The following is an 11,734-nucleotide window of genomic DNA, read 5'->3' on the forward strand; positions in this document are numbered from 1 at the left end:
AAACTACAGGGCCTCGGTTTCCCTAAGGGCAGGGAAATGGATGCTGTCGACCTGTACTTCAGCAAGGCCTTTGACTCGGTCCTAATGGCAGGCTGATACAGAAGGTGAAGTCACATGGGGTTCATGGTGAGCTAGTAAGATGGATACAGAACTGGCTGGGTCATAGTAGACAGAGTAATGGTGGAAGGGTATTTTTCTGACTGGAGATCTGTGACCAGTGGTATTCCGCAGGGATCAATACTGGGACCCTTGTTGTTTAAAAATGATTGGGAGGAGAAAGTAGATGGCCTGATTAGAAAATGTAAGGACAACACAAAGATTGGGGGAGGTGCAGATAGTGAAGAGGATTGCCATTGGATACAGCAGGATCTAGATAGGCTGGTGAGTAGGGCAGAGAAATGGCAGATGGAATTTAATCTGGACAAATGTCAGGTGATGCATTTTGGAAGGTCTAATGCAGGAGGGAAGTATACAGTAAATGGCAGAACTCTTAATAGCATTAAATTACAGCCATAACACTGGCATCAACCAAATGTGTGAAAAATTGTTTGGAAACGTCCTGTGTATAAAAGGCAGGACAAATCCAACATGGCTAATTACCACTCCATCAATCCAGCTGATCAGCAGCAAGGTAAAGAGAAAGGGGTATTCAACAGCATTATCATGCACCACTTACTTAGTGGTGGTGTAGGAGTAATGTCACTGGATAAGAAATCCAGAATCCCAGGTTAATGTTCATTGCAGATGGTGAATTCAATAAAAATCTGGCCTAATGGCTACTATTAATTGTTGTAAAAATCAACCTAATGCTCTTTAAGGAAGAAAATCTGCTGTTCTTACTTGGCCTACATGTGACTCCAGGCCTACAGCAATACCATTGACTCTTAATTGCCCTCTGGGTAAATGATAAATGCTGGCCTTGGTAGCGACACCTACATCCAATGAATGTATAAAACAGATAAATAATTTGCTCACCTCCACATAGTTTTTCCACCATAGCCACCGAGTTCTCGTCCTCATTATGGTCTTGGTTAAAACATAGACAAAAGAGCTGAATTCCAGAAGTGAAGTGAGAGTGATTGCCCTTGATGTCAAGGCTGTATTTGTCTTTCTGTAGCATCAAAGATCAATAGCAAAACTGATGGGAATGGGGAGAATATTCTTCTGCTTGTTGGAGTCATACCTGGCACAAACAGAGATGGTTGTCGTTTTGGAGGTAAATCATGGCAATTCCAGAATATTACCGTCAGAGCTCATCAAGGTAGCGGCCCAGATGCAACCATCTTCAGTTAACTCAATGACCTTTCATAAGGTCAGAACTGCTGACATTTGTTAATGACTGGATGATGTTAAGCACTTTTCATGACTCCTTGAATATGAATTAGAATTAGGTTTATTGTCATATACTCAAATGAGTACAGTGAAAAGCTTACAAGTGGTCATTTACAGCAACATCTCAGGGACAAAGGTACCCAGGTATATATTCTTAACGTCAAATGCTTAGGGGAAAACAAAATTAGAAAAATAAAGAAATAAAATGTCCAACATTACAGACCATAAGAATAAATTAGAAAAAAAAGTTAAAAAGTTCAGAATAACAGTTCTTCCAACACAGTCCATGACGGCATCTGGTTTCTAGTCTGTGCTGGGCCTTGACTCCAGACAACGCTGGCTTCACCTCGAGGCCAGGAGACTGCTCTGGAATCATCCAGGATGGAAGGCCACGCCAGGCCATCAAGAATAATCCATGTCAAAATTCAGCAATCCCTGGACAATATCCAAGCTGAGAATCCTGAAAATTACCATCAGGAAGCAACTGAACTACACAAAAAAAAAGTCTTTAAAGAGCAGGTCAGAGGCTAGGAATTCAGCAATGTGTAACTCATCTCCTGCCCCCATAAAGCCTGTCCACAATCTATAAGGCAGAGTCAGGAATCTGATCGAATACTCCCCACTTGCTTGAATGGGTGCAGCTCTAACAACACTCAAGCAGCTTGACAACTTCCAGGACAAAGCAGCCTGCTTGATTGGCACCACATCCACACATTCACTTCCTCCACCACCAACACAAAATAGTAGCAGTATGTACCATATACAAGATGCACTGTAATAACTCATCTAGTCATCAGCCATTACTACACAGAAATACAAGGACAGTAGATAAACGAGAACACTACCACCAACTGAAACATCAAACCATTCGGAAGTGGACAAAGCAGTTAAAGAAGGCAGCTCCCCACAAGGGCAACCATGAATGGGCAATAAATGCTGCTGCATGCCATGAATGAATTAAAAAAACATTTTTCTTCAAATCATACAGCTAAAAACATTAAGGGATTCAGGAGCTACAAAACCAGTTTGACAGAAAATGCTGAAAACTTTCTCCAGGGTGCATTGAAAGCCAAAGTTTTAATGAACAGGATAAATTGAGTACGTTCCCATTCCTTTGTACAAAGTAGAATGTGATGATGTCTGGAACAGTAGTGGGAGTTGTTCAGAAATTACTTGAATGGAGTTGACTTACGTGTAGGTATTGATTTAGCCAGAGTGCAAGTTATCACTTCGTCTGTAATCACAGAAAGTCCAAGTGATATTAAAAAGATGGAACAGCTACAAGGACAAGTTTCAGATATTTTTCTGTCATGTGGGATCAAAGCAATGGCTAACAAATTCCATCATAAGAGGTCAACATGATATCAAGCACAAAATAAAGTAATGAAACTTTCTTTAAAGTCTGTGAAATTCAAGAGACACATTTGATAAGGCTTATTGATTACCACCCAATAGCTCTAACTTCAATAATCATGAAGTGCTTCGACAAGGCCAGTCATGGCCCACAGCAACTCCCAGTCTCCCAACCTGCCTCGATCCCCTACAGTTTGCCTACCGACATAAACAGGTCCACAGAGAATGCCATATCCCTCGCCCTGCACTCAATCCCTGGAACATCTGGACAACAAAAACACCTACGTCAGACTCCTCCTCAGTGACTACAGCTCTGCCTTCAACACCATTAGTCCCTCCAGACTGATCTCAAAACTCCATGATCTTGCTCTTGGGTCTGCTTTCTGCAACTGGATCTTCAGTTTCCTGACCCACAGACCGCAATCAATGAGGATAGGTAACTGCACTTCCTCCACAATAACAGTCAACACTGGAGCCCCCTAAGGATGCGTTCTCAGCCCCCTACTATGCTCCCTGTACATCCACAACTGTGTTGCATTCATTCAGAATTTGGCCATCTACAAGTTCGCTGACGACACCACCGTAGTGAGACGGATATCTAAGAACGACGAGTCAAAATACAGAAGGGAGATAGAATGCTTGGTGACATGGAGCAATGAAAACAATCTGTTTCTCAATGTTGGCAAAACTAAAGAACTCATCATTGACTTCAGAAAGAAAGGAAGAGAACACGCCCCCATTTACATCAATGGAACTGAGGTTGAGAGAGTGAAGAGCATCAAGCTCCTCAGAGTGACAATTACTGACGACCTGTCCTGGACTTCCCACATAGATGTAACAGTCAAGAAGGCACAACAATGCCTCTTCTTCCTCTCACAGCTCAGGAAATTTGGCATGTCTATAAAGGTCCCTCACCAACTTCTACAGATGCACCATTGAAAGCATACTGTCCGAGTGTATAACAGCCTGGTATGGCAACTGCTCTGCCCTGGACCGTAAGAAACTACAAAAGGTGGTTTGCACAGCCCAGACCATCACGGAAGACAACCTTCCATCCATAGACTCTATTTACATGACTCGCTGCTGCGGAAAGGCAACCAACCTCATCAAAGACCCATTGCACCCTGATAATGAGCTCCTACAACTTCTTACGTCAGGCAGAAGATACAGAAGTCTGAACGCACGCACAAGCAGGTTCAGGAGCAGCTTCTTCCTGGCTGTTATTGGACTGTTGAATGGACTCTAGCCTCAAATAATGTAACCTGTAATGTAACCTGCATGCCTCCAAGTCTTTTTGGTCTGTATATCCTTCGCTTGCTGTGCTGTACCGCTCGTAAACAAAGCTTTTCACTGTATTTGAGTACATGTGACAATAAAATCAATCAATTCTAAGCCTCAGCTAATAAAGGCAAGTATCCCTTGTACTTTCTTAAACATTATCTTCCTGGCCTACTTGATGGCTGAAAGGCCTGCTTCTGCTCCTACATCCCATAGCCTAACTCCAAAAGACCCTAGGATGAAGTCCATCAGGACCCAGCCACTTGGAAGCCCACATCTCCATGGTGATCCTGATTTTCCCAGAATTCCTCTTTCCTTTCCAATTCATAATTTATCATATTATGGATGTTGCTACCCAGCAACACCATCAGTATGAGTAAGAGTAAATTAGTGCAAATCCTGAAATCTGTACTGAAAACAACAAATACTGGACGTCAGAGCAGTTCAGGCAGCGTCCATGAACAGACTCGAAACGTTAGCTTATTCTCTCTCCATGGATGCTACCTGACCTGCTGTGATCGCCAGCATTTGTTATTTTCACCATCTGTATGAGGTTGTTAGTTAATAAAATACCTAAAAGGAAAGTAGTCTGAGTGTAGCATATGTCCAAGTTGGCTAGGAGGCTTCAACACTCCAAAATCACCAACTCCTGCAATATCATAGGTGTGCAGTGGCAATGATCTAGGCAGCTGATAAGCTCACTACAGAACATTTTATCCTCTCTTCTATCATGGTACTTGAATATTATACAAAGACAATGATTTATATCTATACATTTTGTAAAGCCTTTATTTAGCAGCAATATTACATTCAGTATTCTTTATTAAATGACAAATCCGTATTAAAAATCTAACTTAGTGTTGCTCTTCCATTACTTCTAAGATATGCAATATATACCTCAAAATACATACTTATTTTTAAGTTCTGTGCAATACACACACCACCATTGACAATTGGTAACAGCAGAGATAAGATGTAAGAGAAGGATTTCAAATTGAAGCTTTGGAGAAATTAAGAGATGAAGACATTCTGACTGGAAACAGTGAAATACCAAATGTGCTTTCAATCCAATCAGGAGTTTAACTGAATCCAAAATAATTTCAAATTGCATCATAATTGCAAAATATGATTTAAATGCATTTAAGATTCACGAGAATTTAATTAATGAATTCCGGTATTTTCACATTTGAAGCTTACACACATGAACAGAAAACTACTCCCATTGCCAGTAGCAGTTGGTACAGAGCGGCAAGTGTCATACCCAGAGTAGAAAACAGTTAATAATTAATCAGTTAATATAATTTTGCAAAGGCCAGATAAATTACAAATCTTAAGTGACTAGAATTCTGTATTTACAATGGAAGTGTTTTTCACAATTGGTAAACTGTTAGTACAGCTGATCACAACTTCAAATATTGCAACTTTAATATAGTCAACCTATTTTTTTAAAAATTTCCAGATTTCTTGAACTAAACCTCTGATGTACTGTACAAATAATTACACAATTTGCTTTACACTTTTAGCTATACAGTTTTTCCAAACAAGGTTCACAAAGCTAGCTGTGGCTTTCAAACTCCTGAACAAAACCAATCACGTGAAGAAAACACACAAGTCAAATGCAACACAGACACACATTAAATAGACAAAACAAAAAACCTGGTATTAAGATCACCAATGACACTAATAGGATGAAATATGTTGCATAAGAGTCAAAACACTCCTTCTAAACACATTTCTGACAGAGATATTTCTGCTCAGTGGTAACCTGAAATTGAAAGTGAACATATACTCTAAGGATACAAAGTGCATAGAAATATATTTTCAACTAATGGATACCTTATGCAATTCCTATGGATTTGAATGGGGCCAAAGACTGTTTATAAAACAGCATAGATAGAAATTGTCATGTTATAGGCACAATTCTTATCGAGTTCTATAATGGGTCTAAACAAAACTTGCTTATAGTTTAAAATACTGTAACAGTGATAAATGATTAGTTTTTTGAGAAACAGATAAATTAAGGATAGCATGATTACGTAGAAATAGCTTATCTTAGTGCTGTACAATAAATGCTTTGTAGGAATTCAACTGCTGGTGTTATCCCCACTTATTTCCAGTGCAAATTGCTTAGCTTAGTGCCGTACCATCAACCATCTTAAGGAATACAATGGCCTGGTTTTATGCCCACTACTGCCTTACAAGTAAATGGCCAGAGGTGGGTAAAGAGTTCCATTGTTGAGCACTTCCAAAAAAGGTTTCAACAAATGTGCAACAAATGGAAGAGAGAAAAAATATGTTTATCAAAGTGATATTCTAATTAAGAGGCTTATATCATACATTCTTGGCAGTATTTAACATGAAAGCTCTCAAAGAACTTTCTTATTAGAAGAGACCAAACAGAAATAAATTTACATTGGTTGAGGTTTTGCTGTTTTTTTTTGAAAACATCACAAAATAATCTATGCCCTGAAATTTGCACATAGCAGTCAGAAGTGCTGGCTGGCTATTTCTCCCATCTGACTTAATAAATATCACTGCAGTGGGGATAATTCCTATCCCAATAGCCTCCTGAGTACAGCCAGTCTGATGCACCAGTGTAGGGGTTGGGTCCTTGATGGAACCACCTGGTAACAAATCACATTAAAAAAATATGATCAGTTGTTATTCAATATTATTCACAAAAAATGTAACTGCAGTTTGGGACTCATACCACATATTTCAATCAAATTCATTGTACAGAATAAGTAATTGGTAAACATTTACATACCTTTAATAGAGTTGGAGTTCATATAAGAGCACAGTATTATTAGGAAGCATTTTCAAAGAATATACCCTAAAACAGAAGTGTCCAACAGGCCAAATGTAACCCTTGAGCTCTCAACGGGGATATAAAGCCCCTTGCAAGCTTCTGTGCAAATTTTACTGATTGAGTCCTAAAGCTTAACATCTTGGTAGCTACAAAAACAAAGCTGCTGGAAAAGCTCAGCAGGTCTGGCAGCATCTGTGAAGGAAAACACAGAATTAACATTTCGGGTCCGGTGACCCTTCCTCTGTTCTGATGCTGCTAGATCTCCTGAGCTTTTCGAGCAGCTTTGTGTTTGTTCCTGATTTACAGCGTCCGCAGTTCTTTTGGTTTAGCTAAGTTGCGTGAGAAGATTCTGAGGGATAAGATCCACATGCATTTGGAAAGACAAGCTTTGATTAGGAGTAGTCAGCATGGCTTTGTGTGTGGGAGATCATGCCTTAGAATTCTAACAAATTTATTTGACAAGGTGACCAGGAAGGTTGATGAGGGACAGGGCGGTAGATGTAGTCTGTATGAATTTCAGTAAGGCCTTTGATAAGGTTCCACATGGTAGGCTGCTCTGGAAGGTTAGATCACACAGAATCCAGGAAGAGCTGGCAGATTGGATACAGAATTGGCTTGATGGTAGGATGCAGAGGGTAATAGTGGAAGGATGCTTGTCGGACTGGACACCTGTGACTAGTGGTGTGCCTCAATGTTCGGTACTGGGCCCATTGCTGTTTGTTATCTAGATCAATGATTTCGATGAGAATGTACAAGGCAATAATTATTAAGTTTGCAACTGAAACTAAAACAGGCAGTATTGTGGACAGTGAGGAAGGTCATCAGAAATTGCAACAGGATCTTGATCAGCTGGGTAAGTGGGCCAAAAGATGGCAAATGGAGTTTAATATAGATAACTATGAGGTATTGCATTTTGGAAAGTCAAATCCAGGTAGGAGTTTCAGGCGAATGGGAGGGCCTTAAGGAAGAGAGGGACCTTGGAGTTCAGGTGCACGGCTCTCTGAGAGTAGAGTCACAGGTAGATAGGGCAGGGAAGAAGGCTTTTGGTTCACTGGCCTTCATCAGACAGGGCACGGAGTAAAGAAGTTGGGAAGTTATGTTGCAGTTGTACAGGACATTGGTGAGGCCGCGCTTGGAGTATTGCATGCAGTTTTGGTCATCTTGCTATAAGAAGGATGTTATTAAACTGGAAAGAGTGCAGAAGAAATTTACAAGGATGTTGCCAGGACTCAAGGGAATGAGTTATACGGAGAGGTTGGACAAGCTAGGACTTTTTTCTTTAGAGCATAGGAGACTTAGAGGGATTTTAAAGAAGTGTATAAGATCATGAGAGGCATGGATAGGGTGAATGCACTCAGTCTTTTTCCCAGGATTGGGGAATTGAGGACAAGAAGGCATCAGTATAAGGTAAGGGGGGAAAAAGTAAATGGGAGCCTTAGGGACAGTATTTTTACACAGAGGGTGATACACATATGAAATGAGCTGCCAGCGTAAGTGGTTGAGAGGTGGGTATGTTAACAACACTTAAAAGGCATTTGGAAAAATACATGGATAGGAAAGGCTTAGAAGGCTATAGGCCAAGTGCAGGGAAATAGAGTTAGCGTGGATGGACATTTTGGTCGGCATGAACCAGTTTGGGTTGAAGAGACTGTTTCCGTGCTGTAGGACTCTATGACTGATAAAAGGCTACTCCAGGACGGATGGATTTGCACCCACTAGGTGGGGGGCAGTATTTTCATACCTATTAGCAATCACCTCGCTATCAGATCTCCAGATAAAGCATACTTAAAGGAAATTAAGGGAACAAGAAAGCCATAAATTGTGCACCTATTGTGTAATTGTACGCAATCCATTCACTGGTATAGATATGCTTATCGGTCCCTGACCTCCTGCCACATTGTTCAAAGGTTGGACACCGCTGTCCTAAGGGAATGCATGTACAGAATGATATGTGTTGGATTTAGTTAGCAAAAGATATGCAGCATTCTTCAAGTATTTATACACTAAGACTCAACAAAATGCTTGACTGAAGTAAAATTTATTTCACAAATCAAATATTAATAAATCAATTACAATATTACAATAAAGAATGCACCATGGAAGGTTGCGAGTCTGGGCATGCCTATCAGATTTTCAAACCAGAAAAATGAAGTCACAACATACAACTTAGAGAGAATTCATTGAGTAAAGACCAACGTAAAGTGGTTATGTACCACACTGAAATGAAATCACATTTCTATAGAAAGCAGCTGGTAGTTTCAGTCATAACACTGACTTCACACTCTGATTTTTGTGGTTGTGAATTACAGGGTTTTCCAATTGCTGTGATTGCTAGTTCTGTGTAATAAAGACATTCTAACTCAGGAGAACAAACAGGCTAGCTGCAATAGCTGATAACAGAGCATTAGAGGTGGTGTTCTACCTCAGATAAATTCTGGACCTTTAAAAAGCCTTGTCTGAAATAATCTAGTGCAGCTGTTATGTAAGCAGTACAGTTGTCTTTAAACAATTCAGTTAGGTACAAGCAAGAAGTTATTCTTTTGCACTTTAATATCTCATTAAGTGTTGTATATTGTTGTACTAGGAAGATATGGTTTCTTGTTCATTTAATTTATAAAGACTTTTTTAAAAACATTTAACAAACCGGCTCCAGTTTCTTCCCACAGTCCAAAGATGTGCAGGTTCGGTAGATTGGCCATACTAAATTATCCATAGTGTTCAGGTTAGGTGCATTAACCATGGGAAATACAGGGTTACAGGGATAGGATAGGGGGATGGGTAGAGGGATTGTTGGGCTGAATGGCCTGTTTCCGTACTGTAGGGATTCTATTCTGTTACTAATGGGGAAATTACACAGTCTATTGTAAAATACATGATAGCAGAAAATTTGGAAAGCATTAACAGAATTGGGCAAAGTCTAATTAGGTTTATGAAAAGCAAATCACGCTCAACAAATCTACTGGCGTTTTCTCAGGATGTAACTAGTAGAATAGATAAGGGAGAACCAGTGGATGGGATGTACTTGGATTTTCAGAAGACTTTTGATAAGGTCCAAGTCAGAGGTTAATGGGAAAAGCTAACCATATGGGATAAGGGAAAATATAGGAGGCAGAAGGTAAGAATCAGGCATTTGCAGCAATCTCCAGACAAGTGCCGAGTGGATGATCCATCTTGACCTCCTCCAGAGGTCGCCACAATCACAGATGTCAGTCTTCATCAGATCATTCACTCCACATGACATCAAGAAACAATTATCGGAATTGGATACTGCAAAGACAGTGGGAACCTAACAATATTATTGCAATAGTATAGAAGACATGTGCTCCAGAACTTACCACACCCTAAGCCTAGCTATTCCAGTACAGCTACAACATTGGCATCTACAATGTGGAATATTGACAGGTATGTCTTGTACACAAAAAGCAGGACAAATCTAACCTGGCCAATTACCACCCCATCAGTCTATTCTAAATCATCAGTAAAGTGATGAACCGTGCTATCAAGCAGCACTCACTTAGCAAGGGCATAGTCTCAGAATAAAGGTTCACTCATTCTAAACGGAGATGAAGAGGAGTCTTTTCTTTTAGAGTGTAATGAATCTGTGGAATTATTTACCGCAGAAGGCTGTTGAGTATATTCATGGCTGAGATAGACTGATTTTTTTAACCAGTAAGGGAAAGCAGACAAGGCATTAAAAGTGGATTTCAGGATTATCTGGTCAGCCATGATCTCATAGAATGGCAAAGCAAACTGAAGAGGATAAATGGCCTACTTCTGTTCCCAAGTCTTCTGGAAGGAACTATATCACCGTTCCTTCAATGTCACCTGTATCCTTCCCTGCAGGCATTAGAGTTCTAACAATTAATATAGATGGCTCACCACCATCACCAACATCTCAAGGATAATTATAGAGCATTTGTGAGCAACATTCACATCTAAGGAACAAATTTTAAAAAGAAGACTGTAGAGTGGATCCAGGGATGAGGAACTAGTGTAAGCATGATAAACCAAATGTCCATCTTCTGCATTGTAACAGTTCTACGATTATGAGATAGGGCTACATAGTTCCAAACTATTGTATCAGAACAAAGCTTTGTATCAGAACAAAGCTTCATATCTAACCACATCACTCATGAATGAGAGCAATTAGATACTGGATGGGAGAAGGCAATCCATGGACATGTCAGAGTATGCTGCAGACCAGCACAAGTGCAAGACCTAAGTGTGAAATGTCTGCATGCTACTTTGACCAAAAACACTGGGGCCAAATCCACTTGGTATCTTTCCAGTGATATGCAAAATGCCTAGATATGACCAGAAAAGTCAAAAAATATAACTCAGCTAATTATTGTGCTACTAGCAACCCCTAGTCATCAGAAGTATTGAAACAATCAATCATTAAAGATGACACCAAGCAACAGCTTCTTGCCAATAACAAAAACAAAGTTGCTGGAAAAGCTTGGCAGGTCTGGCAGCATCTGTGGACGAGAAAACAGAGTTAATATTTCGGGTCCGGTGACCCTTCTTCAGAACTGATGGTGGCTGGGAAAACGTCAGTTTATATGCAGAAAATAGGGACGTGGGTGGGGTAGGGAGTAAACGATAGGATAGAGCCCAAAGAGAGAGAAAGACAGTTGGACAGACAAAGGCGTTGCTAACGATCAGGCTGGGAGGGTGAATAGTTGTTAATGGGGACTGTTAGTGACTAACAACAGAGGGTGTGTAGTGGCAGGCTATGTGGTAACAAGGCCTAGTGTGTGGGGTGGTGGGCTGGGACATGGGAGAGTTTAGGCCCTAAAATTATTGAACTCAATATTGAGTCCAGAGGGCTGTAGAGTCCCCAAGCGGAAAATGAGGTGTTGTTCCTCCAGCTTGCGCTGGGCTTCACTGAAACACTGTAGCAAGCCGGAGATGGAGATGTTGGCCAGGGAGCAGGGTGGTGCGTTGAAGTGGCAGGCAACA

General features: G+C 40.5%; 1 protein-coding gene across 3 annotated transcripts in view; it reads right to left on the reverse strand.

Annotated features, from left to right (window-relative positions):
- Positions 1–4,734: 4,734 nt before the first annotated feature.
- Positions 4,735–11,734, reverse strand: part of LOC109920582 (oxysterol-binding protein-related protein 1-like) — a 198,949-nt gene continuing 191,949 nt past the window's right edge. For all 3 annotated transcript variants that reach the window (XM_048595574.1, XM_048595573.1, XM_048595575.1), the window contains one exon: positions 4,735–6,587. In XM_048595574.1, coding sequence (XP_048451531.1) covers positions 6,485–6,587 — 103 coding nt within the window. In that variant the 3' untranslated portion in view covers positions 4,735–6,484. The remainder of the gene's footprint in view (positions 6,588–11,734) is intronic.

The sequence above is a fragment of the Rhincodon typus genome, chromosome 4 (assembly GCF_021869965.1).
Source record: "Rhincodon typus isolate 14 chromosome 4, sRhiTyp1.1, whole genome shotgun sequence".
NCBI lineage: Eukaryota > Metazoa > Chordata > Chondrichthyes > Orectolobiformes > Rhincodontidae > Rhincodon > Rhincodon typus.